Source organism: Trichechus manatus, unplaced genomic scaffold (assembly GCF_000243295.1).
Source record: "Trichechus manatus latirostris isolate Lorelei unplaced genomic scaffold, TriManLat1.0 scaffold00097, whole genome shotgun sequence".
Classification (NCBI taxonomy): Eukaryota; Metazoa; Chordata; class Mammalia; order Sirenia; family Trichechidae; genus Trichechus; species Trichechus manatus.
Window position 1 is genome coordinate 5,633,767 of NW_004444033.1, and position 24,942 is coordinate 5,658,708.

The window sequence follows — 24,942 nt, forward strand, 5'->3', positions numbered from 1 at the left end:
AATCAGTCACAAATTTCAGTAGATTCCACCTCCTCTAGAGCATGGCTGGTCATTGTCTGCAGGATTTGGTGCCTGCTTACCTTTCCGATCTCATCTCTGACAACTCTTTGGCTAAAGCTCTCTGCTTCAGCGATACTGAACCGCTGCCAGTACTCAGAACATTCTGCTATCTCCAAAACAGCATATGCTGTGCCCTCCACCTCTTTATTTGGCTAACTCCTTCACACCCTGTAAGTCTCCATGTTTGTTGTTGTTGGTGTGTGCTGTGGAGTCGATTCCGACTCGTGTTGTTGTTGTTGTTGTTGTTGTTGTTAGGTGCCGTCGAGTCGGTTCCAACTCATAGCAACCCTATGTACCACAGAACGAAACACTGCCTGGTCCTGCACCATGCTCATAATCGTTGCATGCTTGAGCCCATTGGTGCAGCCACTGTGTCAGTCCATCTTGTTGAGGGTCTTCCTCTTTTTTGCTGACCCTCTACTTTACCAAGCATGATGTCCTTCTCCAGGAACCGATCCCTTCTGACAACATGTCCAAAGTACTTAAGATGTAGTCTCGCCATCCTTGCTTCTATAGTGACTCTACATGACAGAGTAGAACGGCCCCATTGGGTTTCCTAGGCTGTAATCTTTACGGGAGCAGATTGCCAGGTCTTTTCTCTCGTGGTGTGGCTGGTGGGTTTGTACTGCCGACTTTTGTTAGCAGCCAAGCTTTTAATCATTGCGCCGCCGGAGCTCCTAAGTCTCTGGGTAGAAGTTATTAATTTCCAATCCTGCCAGAGTCTGGGTTAGGCTATCCTGCTAAAGCCCTCAGTACTTCTCTCACACATAACATCATTGCTTTATCAGAGCTGGAGACCCGCCTCTATCTTGTACTCCCTGGTAAACTCAGCTGTAAGGTCCCTATAAGCATATTTATCCTATTCACCTTTGTATTCCCAGAACCAACAGTCTTTGGCACAAAATAGATGCTCAATGAATGAATGAATTTAAATGTTAAAATGAGCATTGAGGTACTATAAAATACATTTCAAATCAGGGAATGTATTTAGGATTTTACTAAATGAAAATTTGCCAAACTCCTCTAACATCAAAGGGATTTGAAGATGATCTGAAAGTATCTAGAAGAATTTATCAACATTGAAACTATGATCACAGAGTAGTTAAGCAAGATAGATTTCAAATCTGTTCCTTATGGGCTTCTTTTCCAGAGTTCAATGTCCAGACTCTCTGAGCTGTGTTTTGGGGTTACCCAAAGCATTCCACCCTCCTGACTCTCCATAACTGTAGGATTCATAACCCACTCCATACCTGGCAATATGGGGATTGGAATAAGGTAAGTATGTGCTTTTCCATTTTTCCTTCTATTATCTCATGGTAACAATATGTCTGAAGAGCAATAATTTTGTTATTCTCCTTTCTGGAATCTTTATCAGAAGGTGTGGCCGGCTGGCTGTTCTCACAATATGGGAATATCCTATGCATACAAACAAACATTGTGCTGTTTCCTGAGGAATTATGTCCTTTGAGATTCTCTTTCTCTTTTTTTTATGACTATTTAAATCCTTCATCATTGCTCTATCCGTGGAGTTACATTCTTTTCGAATGTGACTCTACATAGAGAAAAGTGGGTTTTGAGGAATCAGAAAGACTTGCTACACACTCTGAGATCACCTTGGGCACAGAGATGCACACTCAAATGTGGAACATGAGCAGGGATGTACATCTTCAGAAATAACTCTGCTTTAGTCAAACTGTCTATAGACAACTCTCCATTGCGTCCACGCTGTCAGCCTTCTTTTGCCTGTTACCTGCTTTATTTTTTTCATTAACATTTAGTATTTTTTTTTTTATTTTCATATGTTTATGGCTTCTCTCTGTTGCTAGGATGTAAGCTTCATGAGGATAGGGATTTTGTTGCGTTCACCACTCTTTGCTTAGTACTTGGAACAGTAACTGGTACTCAAAAAATATTTGTTGGTTGAGTGAATGATGTCTTTGAAAAGTTGTGCTGTTTTTGTGTTGTTTTATAGAGGCTGCTGCACACCCAGGCGTCTAGGGATCTATTGCAAAGTCTGGCTTGCAGCCCTGTTGCCCTTTTGCATTTTTATTGATGACTAAGATGATAACATTGTCAGCGTGCTTAACAAATTTACAGATGACACGCGACTAGAAAGGATAGCAAATACGTTGGATGATCCGATCAGGATTTCCACCCCCACCCTAGATCCTATCAATATGTAATAATGAATCACATCTAACAATATAAAGTTTAATGGGGACAAATATAAAGTACTCAAAGATCCCAAAATTCAATTGTACAAGTACAGGCTGGGGGCGAGATGGCTCACAACAGCACACGTCTGGAAGATTTAGAGTCTCCTGTTGATTGTGAGCAGATGATGAGTCAACACAGTGTGATGTGGCTTCCAGAAAAATCAATCTTTTGATGCATTAATAGAAAAATATGATATTCAAGAGGGGAACTAGGTCTCTAGTCCTCAAGGGTGATCAGACCGCATTTGTTCTGTTTTATGAATTCGGGATTTCAGCCTTTAAGAGAGACATTGATAAACGAAAGATTATTCAAGACAAGTAAAAAGGATAATAAGGGATCTGGTACATAGTGCTGTATCAGAAATGATTAAAGGATATAAGCCCTGTGTGGGTGCGAGAGGAGGAGGGTGATAGCTTGCACAGATGGCTGCCCTCTGAAGTTTGAGGGGCTGTTCTGCAGAGGAAAGATTAGACTTCTGGGTGACCTCAAGTGACAGATCTAGGTTAGGACCTGGAAGATGTAAGCAGGTACATTTCAACCCACTAGAATTTATCAACAATTAGATTTACCCAGCAACCAAGTGGACAACCGCTGGAGTTACCCAGTTCCCCAACCCTGCTGACGTTCAAGCAGAAGCTGGAAGCCATGTACCATTTGCAGGATACATTTATGATGTAAGTTCAAACACTGGGATGAGGGAGTAGGGAAAGTAGGATTAATCCTAGCAACTAACACATATTGAGTGCTTACAATATGGCAGGCATGATAATTAGTGATTAACATGTGTTGTCGTTTTTAATTCTCACTCAATCCTACTAGCTCCATTTTGCAGATGAGGAAAGTGAGACCTTAGAAAGACTGAGTAACCTGCCCAAAGTCTTACACCTTGCACAAAGCAGATCCAAGATTTGAACCCAGACAATCAGATCCCTAACCTTAATTATTATTTTGTAAGGACTCCCACTTCTATAAAACCATTTATTCCCACCATGAAATTCTATCACTCTAACGAAGTAATGAAACCAAAGAGCTTATTATCTCAAGTGGTGGATGATTCTACAGTAAATATGTTCCTTCAATATCTAGTCTGCAGGACCTGCATTAGCCTGAGAATCTGCCACTTGTGGTGCCCTATATGGCGGACCTGGCACATAGGTGCTCAATAAATATTTAAGTGAAAAGAGTGAACACGTGCAACCACACAAGATTGGCTGCATTGAAAATGATGGAATCGTAATATATGGCACTTGAAGAAAAACAAGTGTATTTCTGTATGATCTGCTGAGGACATTTGGCTAAAATTGATAACCCATCATTCCTGGCAAAGGCCTTGAAGATTCCTGCTTGCTCGTTTGGACAGTAGTCCTTTAAACAAATCTTTATTGAGTACCTGTCCTGTGCCAGGTATGCCCAATGTGCTGAGGATACAGAGGTGAAGCAGAGGATGATGCACTAGTGGTGGGGGAGAGGGACAGGTACGTACATCTGTGTGATACTCTGTGACAAGTGCTAGACCAGCTGTGTGTATTTTTAAGTATTATAGAAGCACAGAGCAGAAAGGAACTAATTCTCCTTGGTGGAAGGAGTTGTCTACTACTGTTTTTAAAATGACTTCCACATACGTTATCTCATTTGAGTTTATTCAGTCTTCATAAAGACCATATGAGGTTGTGATTCTTCTTGTACAGAAGATGAAATAGAGTTTCATAGAGGTTAGGTGAGTCCCTTAAGCTCATGCAGCCAATAATAATAATAACAACAAAGTCAAACCTGTTGCTGTCGAGTCAGTTCCAATTCATGGCAGCCTCCAGTGTTCCAGCGTAGAAGTGCTCCATGGGGTTTTCTTGGCTGTAATCTTTATGGAGGCAGATTGCCAGGCCTTTCTTCCACAGTGCTGCTGGGTGGGTTCAAACCACTAACTTTTAGGTTAGTAACTGAGCTCAAACCAGTTGCACCACTCAGGGACCTTAGTAATAATAGTAGCCAATATTTACTGGGTGCTTAGGATACCCAGGGGCCCTGGTGGCGCGGTGGTTAAGAGCTATAGCTGCTAACCAAAAGTTCAGCAGTTTGAATCCACCAGCCGCTCCTTGGAAACCCTATGGGGAAGGAAGTTCCACTCTGTCATATAGGGTTACTATGAGTTGGACTTGACTTGATGGCAACGGGTTTGGTTTGTTTTTTGTTTTAGGATATCCAAGGCTCTGTTCTGAGCCGTTTACCTGTGTTAAAGTGCTTAATCCCCACAGCTGTATGGGGTAGTTACTGATACCATTGCACTTTACAAACGAGAAGGCTAAAGCACAAGATTCACATACCTGGCCTAGGGTCACATAGCTAGAAGTTGGAAGAACCAGGGTTTCAACCTGCGCCGTGTAGCTTAAGCAGATATATGCTTACCCACTACTCTATGCCTTTAGCTGGTCTCTTGAAGAGCTGGAACTCACACTTGGATTCTGACTTCAAGTCCAGTTTTCTTTCTAGTGGCCTTGCTGATTCTCACAGATTACATCCAAAGGAACGAATGGTGTATGTGGACACAAGGAGTGGTTATGTAGGTTGTATGTCCACATAAGTGATATGGGAGACAGACGGTGAAATTTAGAGGTCCCTGGGTGGCACAAACGTTTGCATCAACTACTAGCCTGAAGGTTGGCAGTTCGAACCCACCAGGGGCACCTTGGAAGAAAGGCCTTGTGATCTGCTTCTGAAAGGTCATAGCCATGAAAACCCTATGGAGCGCAGTTCATGGGATTACCATGAGTCAGAATTGACTCCATGGCAACTGGTTTGGTTTGGTTTACGGTGAAATCTAGGATGAACGTGACCACAACCATTGACATGCATTGTGTGCAAATTTTAGATTGTCTAAGTTCTAGACATGCAAAGTTTTTTGGGACAGAGAGAATTTGGGCTTTCCTTGTCCAGGCCAGCAGTCTGGGCTCTAGAGACTACGATTTGTTAGTCAGAGGAACTGACAACCAACACTTACCCTGCAACCTTTTAAAAAAATTATTTTGTTGTTGTTGTTGAGAATACACACAGAAAAACATACACCAAGTCAACAGTTTCTACGTGGACAATTCAGTGACATTGATTACATTCTCTAAGTTGTGCAACCATTCTCACCCTCCTCTTCTTCTGAGCTATTCCTCCCCCATTAACATAAACTCACTGCCTCCCAGGGTTTCTGTCTAATCTTTGAGTTGCTGTTATCAATTTGATCACATATAGACCTTAAAAGAGCATAATACTCAAGGCAGACATTTTTTACTAGTTAAGCTATTGTTTGACTTTAAGAAGACTTCAGGGAATATTTTTGGTTTAATGTTGAAAGATTATCCCAGCGTAATAGTTTCAAGAGTTCATCTAACCTTCATGGCTCCAGTAAGTCTGGAGTCCACGATTGAAATTCCGTCTGCATTTTCCTCCTTTTGATTAGGATTCTTCTATAGAATCTTTGATCAAAATGTTTGGTAGTGGTAGCCAGGCACCATCCTGTTTTTCTGGTCTTGTGGCAAAGGAGGTATGTGTTCATGGAGGCAATTACCAACACATTCCATATCCTTATATTCCTGACCCTGCTTCTTCCTCTGTTGCTCCATGCGAATAGAGAGTAATTGTGCCTTGGAGGGCTACTTGTAAGCTTTTAAGACCCCAGGCACTCCGCAAGGAACAAGGAGGTAGAACAGAGGCACTACATATGTTATTAGGCCAGTTAACTGGGATGTTCCATGAAACGATCACCCTAAACCTCCAAACCAAGAAACCAAATCCCATGAGGTTTTGGTTGTACATAAGCAGCCTCAGCAGCTACTGTTTTTTTTCTGTTGTTGTTATAAATATATCTGTCACACTTTTGCCATCTTATTGACAGCGATTACAATAATCAGCTGTCCAACCCTACTCTTAATCAATGCGATATTTCCATTACCGTTAACCCCCCCTTTTCCCTTCCGTCCTGCCCCTGATAAACACTAATAAACTTTGTTCTTTATGCATTTGTCTTTTCTTGTCTTTTATATAAGTAAGGTCATACAATACTTGTCCTTTTGTGATTAGCTTATTTCACTCAGCATAATGTCTTCCAGCTCCATCCACATTGTAGCAAGTATCAAGACTATTTCTCCTACTGGCTGAGTAGTATTCTATTGTATGTTTGTACCACATTTTGTTTATCCATTCATCTGTTAATGGACATTTAGGTTGTTTCTACCTTTTGGCTATTGTGATTAGTGCTGCAATGAGCATTGGTGTACAAGTCTCTATTTGAGTCTCTGCTTTCAAATCCTTTGCATATGTATTTAGGAGTGGAATTGCTGGGTCATATTGTAGTTCTATTTTTAGTTTTTGAGGAACTACCACACTGTTTTTCACAGTGGCTGTGCAATTTGCATTCCCACCAGCAATGGATAAGTGTTCCAGTTTCCCCACATCCTTGCCAATATTTGTTATTTTCTTCTTTTTTTAAAAAGTCTTAACCATCCTAGTGGGAGTGAAATGGTATCTTATTGTGGTTTTGATCTGCATCTCTCTGATGGCTAATAACATTGAGCATCTTTTCATGTGTTTGGTGGCCATTTGAATGTTCTCTTTGGTGAAATATTTATTCAAGTCCTTTGCCCATTTTATGGTTGGGTTATCTGTCTTTTTGTAGCTAAGTTGTCAAAGTTTTAGATTATATTTTGGTTATTAGATGCTTATCAGATATATGGTTTCTGAAGGTATTCTCCCAGTCAGTAGCTTGTCTTTTCTGTTTTTTGGTGAAGTCTTTAGATGAACAAAAGTTTTTAATTTTTTTGAGGTTTCATTTATTTATTTTGTCTTTTGCTGTTTGTGCTTTCGTTATTCGATAATCCATTGTTGAAAGCCAGGCTTGACAGCATTGCCCTGCATTTTCTGCCGAGAATTTTATGGTTTCAGTGTGCACATTTAGGTCCTTAATCCATTCTGAATTTGTGTTTGTGTATGGTGTGAGGCATGTATCCTGTTTCATTTTTCTACATATGGAAATCAAATTTTCCCAATGTTATTTATTGAAGAGACTCTTCTTTCCTTGTCAAATGGACTTAGCAACCTTGTCAAAAATCAGTTGACCATAGTCATGTGGGTTTATTTCTGGACTTTCCATTCTATTCCATTGGTCTATGTGTCTATTGTTATACCAGTACCAGCCTGTTTTGATTTCTGTAGCTGTATAGTATGTTTTAAAATCAGGAAATGTGAGCCTTCCTAGTTTGTTCTTCTCTTTCAACATTGCTTTAGCTATTTGAGGCCTCTTGCCATTCCATATAAAGCTGAGGATTGGTTTTTCCATTTCTGTAAAGAAGGTTGTTGGAATTTTTATCAGGATTGCATTGAATCTATAGATTGCTTTGAGTAGTATTAACAGTTTAACAATATTAATTCTTTCAATCCACGAACATGGAACATCTTCCCATCTATTTAAGGCTTCTTTAATCTCTTTCAGTAGTATTTTGTAATTTTCATCGTGTAAATCCTTCACACCACTTCCTAATTATTTTATTCTCTTACATGCTGTTGTAAACAGAATTGTTTCTCTAATTTCCCTTTCAGATTTCTCGTTTCTGGTGTATAGAAACCCAACTGATTTTTGTTTTTTGACCTTGTAGCCTACAGCTTTGCTAAATTTCTTTATTAGCTCTAAAAGTTCTCTTCCAGACGCTTTGGCATTTTCTACATATAGGATCATATGACTGGCAAACAGAGATCATTTTACTTTTTTTTTTCCAATCTGGGTATCTTTATTTCTTTTTCTTGTCTTATTGCTCTGGATAGAACTTCTAATACAATATTGAATAGAAGTGGTGACAGTAGGCACCCTTGTCTTGCTTCCGTTTCAAGGGAAAAACTTTCACTCTTTCTCCACTAAGTATAATGTTGGCTGTTTGCTTTGCATATATGCCCTGAATCATATTGAGGAATTTCCCTTTTATTCCAATCTTCTTTAGGGTTTTCATCAAGAAAGGGTGTTGGATTTTACCAAATATATTTTTTGCATCCATAGAGATGATGATGTGGTTCTTCTCCTTTGTTCTATTGATGTGGTGTATTACATTGATTGACTTTCTAATGTTGAACCATCTGCATTCCTGGAATAAATCCCGCTTGGTCATGGTGTATGTCTCTTTTAAAATGCTGTTGGATTCTGTTTGCTAGTATTTTGTTGAGGATTTTTGCATCTGTATTCATAAGATATATTGGCCTGTAGTTGTCTTTTCTTGTGGTGTCTTTGTCTGGTGTAGGTATCAGGGTTATGTTTGCTTCATAGAATGAATTAGGGAGTATTCCTTCCTTCTTTATCTTTTAGAAGAGTTTTAACAGTATTAGTGTCAGGGCTTCGAACCGGTTCTTTCCAGTTGCAAGCTGTGCTGAGAATTTGCATTTCTAGACAAGTTCCCAGGTGATGCTAATGCTGCTGGTTAGGGACCAATTCTGAGAACCACTAGTAGAGCAGTGGTTCTCAAAATTGGTTATATGTAAGAATCACCTAGGAATCCTGCTAAACTATAGATTCTGATTCAGTATATCTGGGGTGGAAATGCAAATTCTTCACAGGGGATTGAACCAGAATGAACCAGTTCAAAGCTCTGATTGAGGTCAATTCTTCTCCAAATGTTTGGTAGAATTCCCCAGTGAAGCCATCTGGCCCAGGATTTTTTGTTTGTTTCTTTGTAGATTTTTGATCACTGATTCAATCTCTTGTTATGGGTCTGTTGAGACTTTCTATTTCCTTTTGAGTCAGTTTGGGCAGGTTGTGTGCTTCGAAGAATTTGTCCGTTTCATCTAGGTTATCCAGTTTGTTGCTATACAGTTGTTCATAATGTTCTGTTGTAACCAAAACAAAAAACAAAAAAAAAAAACCAAACCCATTGCCATCAAGTTGATTCTGAGTCATAGCAACCCTATAGCACAGAGTAGAACTTCCCCACAGGGTTTCCAAGGAGCACCTGGTGGATTCCAGCTGTCGACCTTTTGGTTAGAAGCCATAGGTCTTAACCACTACACCACCAGGGTTTCCTATTCTGTCATAATTCTCTTTATTTCTGTTGTGTCAGTTGTAATGCCGCCTCTTTCATTTCTTATTTTGGTTATTCATATCTTTTCTTTTTCCTTTGTCAGTCTAGCTAAAGGCTTGTCAATGTTATTGACCTTTTCAGAGAACCAACTTCTGGTTTTATTGATTCTCTCTATTGTTTTTCTGTTTCCAATTTTATTTATTTCTGCTCTGATCTTTGTTATTTCCTCTCTTCTGGTAGGTTTAGGCTTAGTTTGCTCTTTTCTTTCTAGTTTCTGAAGTTGTTGAGTTATGCTGTTGCTTAAGATCTTTCTTCTTTTTTCATGTAGGCATTTATTACTATAAGTTTCCCTCTGAGTACTGCCTTCACTGAATCCCATAAATTTTGGTATGTTGTTCTTTTCATTTTCCTTTGACTCTAAGACATTTGTGATTTCTCTTTTGGTTTCTTCCCTGACCCGTTCGTAGTTTAATAGTGTGTTTAATTTTCGTATGTTTGTGTGTTTTCCAGTTTTGTTTTTGTTTTTTGTTATTGATTTCTAGCTTAATTCCATTGTGATCAGAGAAAATAGTTTGTATGATTTCAATCTTTTTAAATTTATCAAGACTTCCTTTGTGACCTAACGTGTGGGCTATCCTGGAGAATGATCCATGTGCACTGGAGTAGAATGTATATTTTGCTGTTGTTGGGTGGAGTGTTTTATATATGTCTGTTAAATCTTAGTTGGTTTATAAGTGTCATTCAGGTCTTCTGTTTCCTTGTTGATCTTCTTTCTAGATATCTGTCCAGTATTGAAAATAGTGTATTGAAGTCTCCAGCTGTTATTGTAGTGCTATCTATTGCTCCCTTCAATTTTATCAGTGTTTGCTTTATATATTTAGGTGCTCCAGTGTTGGGTGCTTATATATTTATGATTGTTAAATCTTCTTGAGTAATTGACCCTTTTCTCACTACATAATGTCCGTCTTTACCTCTCTTAATGGATTTTGTCTTAAAGCCTACTTCATCTGATATTAAGATTGCCACCCCAGCTCTATCTTGATTATTTGCATGGAATATTTTTTTTCCTTCCTTTCACTTTCAACCTGTTTGTGTCCTTGGGTCTAAGATGTCTCTCTTGTAAATGGCATATTGTTGGATCATGTTTGTTTATCCATTCTGCCACTCTCTGCCTTTTGATTGGAACATTTAGTCCATTTACATTCACTGTAATTACCAATAAGAAGTGACATATTTCTGCCATTTTGTTGTTTGTTTTTTGTGTGTCTTAAGTCTTCTTTGTCTTTGCCCTTTAGTGCTGCTTGCTTTTGTGTTTTGTTGGTTTATTGTAGTGAGCCATTTTGATTCCCTTCTCCTTTCCTTTTGTATATTTTTTTTACATGTGGTTATCATGAATATTACATTTAACAGCTTGTATTTATCCTGCAACCATTTAAAACCAAATTTAAATTTTTTCAAAAAGAAGGAAGATGACAAGATGTAAATCATTAAGAATAAAACAGGTTAAGTCCAATACCTAATATATAAGCGAGAATGAAAATGCAGAAAAGGAGAAATGAAGCACATAATTGCTTAAATTGTCAAAGCTTTCTCTCCATAATAAAAATTCTTGGATTGAAAATACTTCAATCCAATATTATTGTCTCTTAATAATTAAGTTGGGTTGGCACTGCAGCAAATCTAAGAATTGGTTATTAAAATGAATGAAGTAGATTACCTCTCCCTCAATAATTATTACTTTGGCTAATGTGGGTATGACCTATGTGACTGAATCTACCGCATTTTTGAGACACTCGTCTCTTGTAATTTTTGGAGATTTTGTAATTTTTAAATCAGCTGCAGCTGGGTTTTCTGTGGTGGGCGGCAGGGCAGAAATTGTCAGTGTTCTTCAGCATTGTTTCCTTTAAAGCAGGTGGTTTTTTTTGTTTTTTTTTTTAATGTTTTCCTTCATTTATGGAAACTTTGTAGATTCAACTGATTATCTTGGCCTTTGTGTTTATGGATTTCTATCTTCTTAGCTTCAGATCCTTGGAAACATTTGTTTTGATGGTAGAGAGTTAGTCAAGTTTTATTTTTGTTGTTCTTATTTATTTTTAATATTATTTTAATATTCTTTAGTTCTAGTCCACTTCCAAGGTGGCGTATAACCTTGTCGTTATGTCTCCACAAATAAAGTATCCCTAGTAACTCTAGTTCTGTCATACAGGAATAGTTAATAATTTTCTTTAACTGATGCCCATCAGAATGACTCTATAGTATTAGTAGGTAGAACAAAAGTATGCTTTGGAACTTATATTTGAAATTTATAATCAGATTTAGCATTTAACCTATGAAATTTGATGTTTTCTTAGATCGATTATTTTTTTAGTTACCAAGCAGCCAAATTCTTATAAACATATTATTCTTTTTCATCACTGAATCAGCAAAATTTGGAAATTTCTTTTCTCAAAGATTCCATTCTGTCATTGAGCCTGAAGGTAAATTGCCTTAAAGAATCACTTCCCAAACAAATAGTTTTCCACAAAGTTATGAGTAAATGAATACAGTGGGATCTGCTGGCATTTGGGATGCAGGTCTAACTAGAGCTCTCAGCATTTCAAACATCATTTACTAAAGTTGAGGTTTTTAATTCTTAACTTTGAGTCCTTTGGGATGAAACAAGTGACCCTTGGTAGGAAATATGTCAAGAAGCAACTTTCTCAGGTTGACCTTTAATTTGTTGGTCACCAAGTCAAAATACTATTTATTTCCAGCAGGGATGGATTATCCAATAGGCAAGGTAAGCACGGTGCCTGCCTTGTTTACCAGATCATCTGTAGTGAACAATTTCACACGGGTTTCACCTCATCAAAGATTAGTAAGTAAGCACAAGTAAACCCGTGCTTATCTTGCTTACTGGCCCATCTGCCCCTGTCAGAGATTGTAAATTTGAAAAGAGGCTTTGATTCTGTAGGAAGGTGCTGTGGGGTTGAGAGAGAAACAGATGCCAGCTGTACTTAGACGCAGAATCTTTGATGTGGTGAAAGAATGTGAAATTGTTCACTACAGATGATCTGGTAAGCAAGGTAAGCACGGTGCTTACCTTGCCTATTGGATAATCCACCCCTAATTTCCAGGTTTAAAGATGTCTGAACCTTCTTAAGCACATTAAAAGATCAGGACAGAAAGCTAGCACTGCTTTGCTGCTGTGAGGAACAGATCCCCCTCTCCCTTATCCCTGATGCTTTTTAGTTGGTTTCTGCATGAGAGCATACTCAGCCTCCGCTAGCTCCATCTTTGCTCTGATATTAGGTCACACTGCATCTCCTGCACATCTTCCAGGGTGCGGGGGAGGCAGGGTACCTAGTTTTGCAACCAGGTAGGTGAATATCAAGGAGCCCTGGCAGAGCAACAGTTAAGCACTCTGCTGCTAACTGAAAAGTTGGCGGTTTGAACCCACCCGGCAGCTACACGGGAGAAAGATCTGCTTCAGTAATGATTTAAAAAAAACACCATTGCTATCGAGTCAATTCCAACTCAGAGCAACCTTCTAGGACAGAGTAGAACTGCCCCATAGGACTTCCACGGCTATAATCTTTACAGACGGCCACATCTTTATCCTGCAGATCGCCTGGTGGGTTCAAACCACTGACCTTTTAGTTAGCAGCCGAGTGCTTAACCACTGTGCCACCAGGGCTCCTCTCTTAATAATTACAGCCTAGAAAACCCTATAGGGAACTTCTACTCTGACATAGATGGGTTGCTATGAGTTGGAATTGACTCAATGACACACAACCAAAACAAAGATGAATATCAACCTTTGAACTGACTTGACATGTTTTCTGGAACAAGGCTTGGTACCAGGCACCAAGGACTGTTACAAATACAATCACCAGAGTTCATAATTTAGAAGTGGTGACACAGGATTTGGAATCAACTGGGTTACTGTGTGTCCTTGAACAAACAACTTAACCTCTCTCTGATAATAACCATTTATTGGATTATTGTACTAAATAATTGAGATTATGTATGAAAATACTTAGCACAGACTGGCACATGGTTGCAAGTGTAGATTGAATTTATATGAAGCATGTAATTACTCCTGGACCCTCAGATAGACAAATGGACCCAAATTGACATTGTCTGCCTCTAGCCATTGCTAAATCAGAAAGTTTCACTTCTAAATATATAAATACATCTACCAGTGACTATAGCCTTCGTTATGGTTTACACTTCAACACAAAGCAAACAAAAATCTTCATGACTGGGCCAATAAGCAACATCATGATATATGGAGAAAAGATTAAAGTTGTCAAGGATTTCATTTTTTTTGGATCCACGATCAACACCCATGGAAGCAACAGTCAAGAAATCAAACGATGTACTGCATTGGGCAAATCTGCTGCAAAAGAACTCCTTAAAGTTTTAAAAAGCAAAGATGTTACTTTAAGGACTAAGTGTTTTCAAGCCAGGATGTTTTCAATCGCCTCATATACGTGTGAAAGCTGGACAATGAATAAGGAAGCCCAAAGAAGAATTGATGCCTTTGAATTATCGTGTTGGCGAAGAATATTGAATATACCACGGACTGTCAAGAATGAACAAATCTGTCTTGGAAGAAGTACAACCAGAATGCTCCTTAGAAGCAAGGATGGTGAGACTTCATCTCATGTACTTTGGACGTGTTATCAGGAGGGACCAGTTCCTGGAGAAGGATATCATGCTTTGTAAAGTAAAGGGTCAGCAAAAAAGAGGAAGATCCTCAACAAGATGGATTGACACAGTGGCTGCAACAGTGGGCTCACACGCAGCAATGAGTGTGAGAATGGTGCAGGACTGGGCAGTTTTTCATTCTGTTGTACATAGGGTCACTGTGAGTCGGAACTGACTGGATGGCCCCTAACGAAAACAACCACCACCACCACCAGTGACTTTGCTTTAAAGTCTACATTTTGAACAGAAAGGTACTTTAATGGTAATCTGTTGATATATTTCATAACAGAAACTGACGGTGATTTTTTTAGGAGTAAAATTATACGTGAACAAGAGAAAAAAGGAAAATGTGAGTCTAATAAAACATCTTTATTTAAAAATAAATGAAGAAGGGACAGTTATCTGATTATAGAACATGCAGATGATGATATAATTATTATATGTCTATATGTCATTACAAAACATTCTGGTTTTTATAAGTTGATTTTTAAAAATTTTATTGATCTTAAATGACTCATTTTTTTATAATAGAATGACAAATTGTGCAGTCCTTTGTATTAATGATTAATATACTAAAAATACTTGTTAACTATCTTTTTAAAAAAAATTACATCTACTCCCATGGCCTTCCATTTATTTCAGCGACACAAAGGGAGTGATTAAACGATTCAATAACTGCTTGCTCTCCCTGCATATCAGAAAATAGAAGAGACAAGCATTCTCTATGACCCACTCAATTATGAAATAAAAAAGACTCTTTCCAGTTTCTGGTAACTAATGCTATAGCAAAATTACAAGAAAATTTTGTGCAGAACCCTTTTCTTGTCTGCAGGTTATTTGACTGAAACCTGAGGTGGTGGCTTTCAGCACAAAGGTGACTTTGAAGAAGAAAGTTTGTGCCAAACTGGTTCGGTTGTTTTTGTGTTATGTAAGACAGAGAAAAAAGTTAACTGTTTACTCCTGAGCTATAAATTTAAGATTATTGTATTACGCCAAATGGCAGAATCTCCAAATCTCAAACTTCATTTCAGCGCTATAGTTTTATGAACTTATCTGTACCCACTCAAAACGATATGTAATTGAATATTAAATAATTAACTTTGCCCAGTTATCTAAAAATGTACAAAGTTATTTCATTCACTACATTACGCGTAAGTTATAGTTAAATTGTGAAAATGGTATTGTTAAACAATTAAAATACTTTAATATATATTTCTAAATCACTTTTTTAATTATAAAGAATACAAGTGCAGTGTAAAAAATATGAAATATGCAATACAGTAAAAAGAAGAAAGTAACAATCACCAAATCCCCCATAATTCTATCACCCAGAGATAATCACAATTAACATTTTGTTGTATTTCCTTATAGTGGGTGTTTATACATACAAATATATACATGCACGAAACACATATATATACACCAAAAAACCCATTGCTTTCGAGTCAATTCCGACTCATAGCAACCCTATAGGATGGAGTAGAACTGCTCCATAGTGTTTCCAAGGAGTGGCTGGTGGATTCAAACTGCTGACCTTTGGTTAGCAGCCAAACGCTTAACCACTGCACCACCAGGGCTCCACACATATATATACATACCAAAATACCAATTATGTATAAGTATATATAAATGTGTTATTAAAGAAATTTAAAATATAAACTAAAGTAGATAACTAGCACAGTGAACTCGCATGTAACCATAAACCCATGACCAACACCCCCTTTTTCTCTGCCCCCCCATTTTATTTTGAAATAAATTCCAGTCATTGTATCATTTCCGTAAACAGTTCAATATGAATCTTTTAAAAATGAGGACTTTATTATCATACCTAAACTAAATTCCTTAATAACATTAAATATTCAATGTTCAAATTTTCAGTTGTTTCATAAATGCCATAATTTATTTTTACAGTTTGCTTGTTTCAGTCAGAACCCAAATAAGGTTCACACACTGAGATTGGTTGATTTGTGTCTTAAATCTCTTTTATTCTATAGGTTACCCCTGTATCTTTTTTGTTCTGTTTTGTTTTCCTTGCAAATTTATTTGTTGAGAAAACCAAGTTGTGTGTCCTGTAGAATTTCGCACAGCCTGGATTTTTCTCAATGCACCCCATGGCGTAGTTTAACATGTTCTTTTGTCCTCAGGATTTCTCGTAACGAATGACAGGCTTTATCAGATTTAGATTTGATTTTTTTTTTCCCCAAGACTTCTTTGTAGGTAACCCATTGCCGTAGAGTCAGTTCAGACTCATAGCAACCGTATAGGGCAGAGTAGAACTGTCCCACAGGGTTTCCAAGGAGCGGCTGGTGGATTCAAACTGCTAACCTTTTGGTTAGCAGCTGATCTTTTAACCACTGTGCCACCAGGGCTCCAAAAACCCGTTGCCGTCAAGTCGATTCCGACGTATAGTGACCTATGACCTTGTAGGTAGTGGTGTATTTTTCCACCAAGAGGTGCATAATGTCTGATAATTCTTTCTTTCTTTTTTTGTGATGGTACCTGAATCCATTAGTTCACTAAAGATTGCAAAATGATGATATTTTAATCCTATTATTCCGTGAATTAATCTTCTGTTATGTGCCAGTGGTGACCAAGTAGGTGTTTTGTTGCTTTTCTTTTGGTTGATTTATCGTTATTGTTTTTATAATTATCATTTTAACTCATTCATTTAAATATATCTGCTGTGTTTCAATACATTTCATTTATTCTCATTAATGCTCCAGTTGTCCTTATTTGGCCTATGGTAACATCTTCAAATTGGCTCCTGAGTTCTTTTGACATGATCCTAGTAGCCTTTGTTAGCTCCCCTTCTATTGGGTATAAGATGTTCCAGGTGCACCTTGTATATTTCCACATAGCGAAACAGCCAGAATGCTCCTTAGGAGCAAGGATGGCAAGACCTCATCTCAAGTACTTTGGATATGCTATCAGAAGGGACTGGTTCCTAGGGAAGGACATCATGCAGGTAGAGTAGAGGGTCAGCGAAAAAGAGGAAGACCCTCAATGAGATGGACTGACACAGTGGCTGCAACAGTGGGCTCAAGCATAACAACAATTGTGAGGATGGTGTAGGACCGGGCAGTGTTTTGTTCTGTTGTACATAGGGTCACTATGAGTCAACCAACTTGAAGACACCTAATAACAACAAGACAAAAATCTATTTATATTTAAGATTTGAATATATATAAATATAATACAAAACAATAGGATAGAAAGTATAATAGCAAATGACTGGAGACAACCCAAATGTCCATTAATAGCGGACTGATTGTATAAACTATGGTACACCCACACAGTGGAGTTCTGTGCACTGTGTGGAAAGAGGAATCTTTAGGCATCCTAGTATGGAGTGATCTCTAGGACATATTGAAAGTAAAAAAGCCAGGGCGGTGTGGAAAGTGAATCTAGTATGCTACCATTTCTCTAAGAATGGATATACACACACACATATATATACACATACATATATATGCATGTATATATATTTGCTTATTTAAAAAAACAATGGAAGGATAAATATCACAAAAGAATAGTTACATATAAGAGGAATAAGGAATAAGGTGGAAGAAATAGGGATAGAAGCTAGACTTCTTCGAATTTACCTCGTTTTGTAGATTTGACTTTGGAATCATGTGGATATTTTATATAATTATAAAACAAAATTAATTTTTTAATCTAGTTCCTAAAATTTTTTTTAAAGAAGACCCTCCTGTGTATACAGTTGGTGGCATACAGAAAACAACTACTTCAAATGACTTACCAAAAACCAACCAAATTGTTACCATCAAGTTGATTCCGACTCATAGCAACCCTGTAGGACAGAGTAGAACTGCCCTTAGGATTTCCAAGGAGCGGCTGGTAGATTCAAACTGCTGACCTTTTGGTTAGCAGCCAAACTCTTAACCACTGCACCACCTGGGCTCCCAAATGACTTAAAGATGCAGTAATTTGACCACGTATCCCTAATGGGATATACCCTAAGGACAAAAATAACTGCAAAAAACCTTTTTACCTGTTTTTGGTAATCATATTGTTGGTGGTAGTGTTGATATTTCTATTCCGAGTAATATGGGAGAAGCAAATATTAATTATGTGATAGTCTACCATCCTTGGTGTCCTTGAGCAAGATTCTCAACAAAGGAGAAAGGAAGTAGAGGCAACAACAACAACGAATGTTATGAAAGCAAACAATGTATATTATGGATAAGATTATAGACTGTTAGAGCTAGAGGGACATTCAAGACTGTCAATCTAACCCCTTCACTCTACACTTTGGAAGCAAAGGCCAAGGTCAGTCACATACCTTCACCAAGGTCAAACAGCCAGTGTGTGACAGAGGGAGACAAAAACCCAAATCTGATCCAGCACTGTGTCCTATCCAGGTAGCTCCTCAGAATTAGCAAAACTAGGAAGAAGGCAATATGCAAAAATAGAAACCATTGTTGTGTTAGGGAAATAGGATGTGGGGTATCTTCCTTCAAAATTCTACTGTTATGTCTCCTTTTCAATTAAAAAAAAAAAAAAAAACCTATAGAAAATGATCCACAACAATATTACATAAATCAGGCAAAGGAGCAGTTTTGTTACTTAGGAAGCTAGAAATAAATTATGGGTTTTCTAATACTTGTTGTTCGGTGCCTCAAGTCAATTCTGACTCATAGTGACCCCATGTGACAGAGTAGAACTGCCCCCATAGGGTTTTCTAGGCTGTAATCTCTACAGGAGCAGATTGCAGGCCTTTCTTCTGTGGCACCACTGGGTGGCTTCGAACAGCCAACCTTTCTGTTAGCAACTGACTGCTTAACCATTGTGCCACCAGGGTTCCTTTTCTAATACTTAGTAGGGATTTATAGCATTCGCAATAAACAGTATCTGAATTTCTCCATCTTATATATATATGTAAAACACACATTATATATATATATACAAAAACAGAGAAATTCGGACGCTGTACACACACCATATCCTAGGTGTGAGGCAGTATGGTTCGGTGGCAGAATTCTTGCCTCCCATCCTGGGGACCCAGGACATGCACTTCATGCACAACCACCACCCATCTGTCAGTTAAGGCTTGTGTGTTGTTATGATGCTGAACAGGCTTCAGCAGACTAGGAAGAAAGGCCTGGTGATCTTCTTCTGAAAATCAGCCAGTGAAAACCCTATGGATCACGATGGTGGGATCTGCAACTGATCATGGGGATGGCAAGCATTGAGCAGTGTTTCCTTCCATTGTGTAGGGGGTCTCCATGAGTCAGGGGCCAACTTGGATGGCACCTAACAACAACAATAAATGTCCCAGGCACTGTTTTAAGCTCTTTATTTGCATTATCTCACTGAGTTCTAACAATTATTTCAAGCACAGACAGGTTATGTGACTTGCCCAGGGTAATCTCAAGAGCGTCAGACTCAGGAGTGAAACCCAGGCAGTGACAGACACAGAGGAGTGTTTGAAGTTTCAAGCCTTCACCATCAATGTCATTGTTCCTGAGGGTTGCTGTGACTGTCTGGCTCTCCCAGCTCTCTCCCTACAGGGTCAAAGATCCTTTCATTTGAATAATATGATGCAGTTCCTTAAGAGAAAAAAAAAATTAGAGACAGTTCTTCTAAATCAATTCTAAATCCCTCATCTACCACTTGCCAACTATATGATTTTTCATTCCTCATCTGTAATGTGGCTATGATAATATCTACCTCATAAGGTTGTTGGGAGGATTAAATAAGATATATTGTATCCATTCCTCAGTAGAATCCCTGGCACACGGTACCTGGTCAGTAAATAACTGCTGTCATCAGCTGTCATTGTCATCAGCAACAGCATCATCAATGTCGCCATCAACAACATTATCATTATTATTTCTTTCTCTGCCAGTTGACCTCTCTTTAAATGTGGCAACTCCTGGAAGCGACAGTACGTTACCCAGAGGGCTAGTGAGTCACCAGATGCTGACAGAAGAGAGCAGGAAACTATGATAGCTCTGGAGAGTAACAAGCGAGAATGAAGAGAGAGTGGAAGGACCCCGAAGACAACTTAGAGCCGTTTCACCCCAGACTAGTTGGATAAGAGGAGCCCTGGTGGCGCAACTGTTAAGCGCTAGGATGCTAACCGAAAGGCTGGTGGTTTGAACCCACCCAGCAGCTCCGTGGGAGAAAGACCTTGCAATCTGCTCCCATAAAGATTATAGCCTAAAATGCCCTCTGGGGCAGTGCTACTCTGTCACATGGGGTTGCTATGAGTTGAAAGTCAACTTGATGGCATCTAGCAACAACAGCAGTTGGATAAGTTTACAAAACCATTCTTCTGGAGTCCAGTGGTGCTACATGGGAGCTGTCATCTTTCTCAGGTTTCCAGAAGGCCTGACAGGGAACATGAGGAGGCCACTCTGAGCAGGTCATGCAGACTGACCTCCTGCCTCCCCGCAAGGATCCCTGCCCACGTCCACCTGCCTGTCCACACAGCAGTGGTGGAAGCAGACCAACAGCCTTCAGCAAACATGGCTGTTAACTGTGCCTGGACACAGGCCTGGTGCCAAGGGAAAGTTTCTCATTGTACTGATAGGGCCAGGACACATCTCGCATAATGTGGGAGATCTCGTTAAAACTGCTAGTTAACCTGTGGACACTCTGTGCTTCAAGACTAGGACTGTGTGTCATTCCTTGGGTGTCAGTCCACTTTTTACTCGGGGTGAGAAGTCTAAAGATGGACTCCAGCAGCAGCTGATACTTTCTTCTAGAACCTTGTCTGCTCACTGATGCCTACGGTCTTACTGCTTTGTGCTACCAGCCTTCCCCGGGTCCATGTGTTCCTTCATTTCCAGTATTTTATTTTTCACTTTTTGTCATTATGAAGAGAACATCAGTGCATGGGATGATGTAAAGCAGTGCACAACGGTATTCAGTGCAAGGAACATCTCACTGCCGTCTCAGACCTCTAGTCCCACTCCCCAGAAGTAACTACCACTTGTTCGTTCATTCAGAAAACATGGTGGCATGCATCCTATGGGCAGCCACTGTTCTAGGTGCTTAGGGTTGAGTAGCAAGCAGACATTAAGGTCCCTGCCCTGGTGGGCACATAATTTAACACATAAGCAAATTATCACATAGTATACTTGTTATTGTTGGCTTTTAAACCCAATGTATTGCTTAGCACCTCCCTAGTTGGAAGGGAAAAAAAAGTAGGAGCAAATAGATGCTTTAATAAATGCCTCATCCTGTCCTATTTATACAAGAAGGTGACAGATTAGTGGTAGTGCTTCCTTCTTGGGGTTTCATGTCTCAGTACCCTGAAGAAGGCCATTACCCATCATTGGCACTCAGTGGATACATTCTCCAGGCAGACACCGCTGAGGTCACTTTTTCTGGCCTCCTGGATAAGATAGGATGGGAGTGAGCACCCAGCCTCTCCAGGAACCTCTATGAGCATCATAGACAGTCAGTCTGGAGAAGTGAAGGCATTGAGAAGATTACATAGTCCTCTAAGAATAATATTAGTGATAATAATAGAAGCCCCAATTTATTTTTAGTCTTTACTATATGCCTAGTCCCTTGATGGTGCAGACGATTAACATGCTCAGCTGCTAACTGAAAGGTTGGAGGTTCGAGTTCACCCAGAGGTGCCTCAGAAGAAAGGCTTGGCAATCTACTCCAGAAAAATCAGCCATTGAAAACCCTATGGAGCACAATTCCACTCTGACACACAGAGGGTCACCATGAGTCAGAGTCAACTTGACGGCAACTGGTTTTTTTATACGCCTTGTGTAATGCTGAGTCCAGTACAGCCTTTTTCTAGACCTGTGCTCTCCAATACTGCTGCCACTGGCCACATGTGGTTACTGAGTGCTTGAAATGTGGCGAGTCTGAACAGATGTGCTGTAAGTGTAAACTATACATTGGACTTCAAAGAGTACAAAAAAGTAAAATAGCTCATTAATATTTTTATATTGATTACATGTCAAAATGATATTTTAGATATGTTTAATTAAATAAACTATATTATTAAAATTAATTTCACCTGTTCCTCTTTACTTTTCTTAATGGGACTACTAGAAAATTTTTAATTATGTATGTGGCTCCCATATGTGGCTGGCATTTTATTTCTATTGGACAGCGTCATTCTAGACTGTTCCTCACAGTAATTTGATCAGCTGGATGGTATTATCATCCCCACATTATGGGTGAGGAAATTGAGGCTTAGAGAGCTTAAGTAAATTGCCCGTGATCATACAGCTGTGGCTTAAGTGCAACTCTGTCTGTCTCCAAGCCTGAATTCTTACCCATTACTCTATGCTGTCTCCCCAAAGCCCAGAAATATAACCCATGTGATGTGGGAGTGGTTATGATCATTAGTTATGGCAAAAAGCTGTTTTCACATCTCTACTGTGGAGCACGAGAAAAATTGTCCATGCAATTCTGTAAGGTAGAATTTAGGTTATAGTTGGAAAGAATTGCCTATGGGAAAGTTTCTTAAATACTAACTTTTTGCTTGTAATGGTTTGAGGCTCCCCTGTCGAGGATAGAAAGTAGATTAAACTACTTCAGTTACTTCCATTTCTGCAGTCCTATATTACAATTCATCAGATTCCTAGGTCAGCTGCTGCCACAGTGTGCAGAGTGAAGTGGGGTGGAGTGAGATGAATTACTGCTTTGGTTTTCTTCTTTCCTTCTGCAAAATGTAAGGCTTTCAGTGCGTTCAAATTCATTTGAATTTGTGAAAACTACAATGCAACATGCTTCATGACAACCCTAACCCCTTCTAAATTGCAAGGGAGAGAAGAAGGCAACACTGGGAGAAAAAGAGTCATCCTGTTCCCTTTTTCTTCCCCACTACCTCAAACCTTCTCTGAAAGAAATTTTTTAACTCAGTCGTCTTCCTTTTCCTAAGGGTATCGATGTTCTTCGTTCGCAAAGAATTCTCATTTGTGCATTATTAATGCTAGTTACTACTATATTTTGAATGCTATTGCTTAATTTTATTCTCATATGTATACTTGTGTATAACATGTACTCGACGGCAGTCAGTTTGGTTTTATAACATGTACCATGACTATAATTTACTTATTTAATTGCAAATACCGAGGGGGATGCCCAGTTTACAGCACTAGCTCCTTGAGCTATTTTTCCAAGCTGGGGAGGCAGCAGCAGGATTGGGATAGTTGGGGATCATACTCTGCCTCAGGGCAGGATTGGGATAGTTGGGAATCATACTTTGCCTCAGGGCCAAATGTTTAAACCCTCCCATATTCTTAGGAACCAGAAATGTTGTTGCTGAGAACTGTTAAATAAAGTCACTCATGCTTTTTTCTCTATTTTTTCCCTAGATTGGAATTTATAGGATGCCAAGAAACATGGCAATGTGAGTCTTAAAAGATTAAGCCCAGCTCAAAGATCAAACTCTAAGAAGCTACAAAAAGTTTCTAAACGTGTATGTGCCATGCTTCGTTCTTTTTATTCTTTTAATTCAGAGTCAAATTTTTGGTGCCCCTAACTTAGGTTCATGTTGGTTTAAATAACTCCATGGAAAATACATTTCAGCATTTGTTTTTTGTTTAGTCATTCTTTCTTAAAATTCCTTAGGGGTTTCAAATTTAGCTCAGATGAGATGCCAATGAACCACAGAAAGAAGAAGTCAGAAAGATAGAGTGGGATTGAGAAGAGTCTATGCGGCCGATATCAGATGTCTGGAGTTCCAGTTCTGTTCCACCAACTAATTAGCAGTAAGGGCTTGGGGAATTTAAGCCCCAAAACCTTTATTGAACACCTGCTATGTCCAAGGTACTGCAATATGTGCTTTAGGAGGTACAGAGATACACAAGACATGGACCTTCAAGGAACTGTCACCTAGTAGGAAAGAAAGCATGTTCACCAAACTATGGTATAATACGGTAGGGAACGTTGAACTCTTGGGAGCACAGAAGGAAATTAGTTTACTTCCAGGTTCAGAGATTAGAGATTCAAGAAGAAAGTGATGTTTGGGATGGTCCTAGAAGTATGAGGTAGGACTTCCGGGTGGGGCTGAGAGGAAAGGGTATTTTAAGGAGAAGGCGCAGGGAAGGGGAAACAATGTAAGCAAAGGAGTGTGGTAAGCAAGGGTGGAGCTGATTCAGGAAACTTGCTGGGCAGGAAGGCACAGTTAATTCTGACAACTAGATTAGAATCGGATTGTGCTGGAGCTTTGAATTCCATTTTGAAGAATGGGACCCTTATTGATAGAAGATACCAGGGAAGGTATGGAGCAGACTCATGAATGCTCAGATTTGCTGGGATGGTTGTTCTGGCCTTGCTGGTGGTATGAGGGGCGAGAGGAAGATAGAAGGCAGGGAGATCAGTTAGAAAACTATGATGGTAGGGCTCAGCCAATGACAATGGATGGAGAAGAAAGATGCAAGAGATGTTTTGGATGGAGAATTGGCAGGGCTTGGTGACAATTGGTTTTGGAATGTAAAAGATGAGTGAGGTTTTCTGCATTGGTGACTCAGAGACTGGAGATGCTGAGAATGTGGGAGGTTTGCTGGGAAAGATGGTGAGTTTGGTTTTGAGCATATTTGCTCTATTCTCAACACATTGACACCTCAGCTAAAGTAATCATACTAACACCGAGTCAATTCCTGACTCCCCTCTGCTCAGAATCCTTCAATGTCTTCTTATCTCTCTCAGAATAAAAGAAAAATTCATACAATGGCTAATAAAGCCCCCCATGACCTGGCTGCCCACTTCTCCTTCCACCTCCTCCTCTTGGTGGACTGTAGCTGCCCTGGCCTTTTTGCTGATCCTCAAAGGTCACCCAACATGAGTCTGCTTTGGGGCCTTCTTGGTGTACCCTCTGCCCCAAACCCTGTTTTCCCAGGCAATTGTCCTAACTTACTCCCTCACTTCCTTTGGCTCTTACTCAAAGGCCACTCATTTAGAAAGGACTTTCCGGATTGTTCTACGTAAAACA

The 24,942-nt window shown here is 39.3% G+C and overlaps 1 protein-coding gene across 2 annotated transcripts in view; it reads left to right on the forward strand.

The window, feature by feature from the left end:
* The window catches only part of MKLN1 (muskelin 1), a 343,250-nt gene that overhangs the window by 19,602 nt on the left and 298,706 nt on the right, over positions 1 to 24,942 (forward strand). For both annotated transcript variants that reach the window (XM_004382685.1, XM_023737113.1), the window contains exon 2: positions 1,211 to 1,335. In XM_004382685.1, the coding sequence (XP_004382742.1) occupies positions 1,319 to 1,335 (17 nt within the window). In that variant the 5' untranslated portion in view covers positions 1,211 to 1,318. The remainder of the gene's footprint in view (positions 1 to 1,210; positions 1,336 to 24,942) is intronic.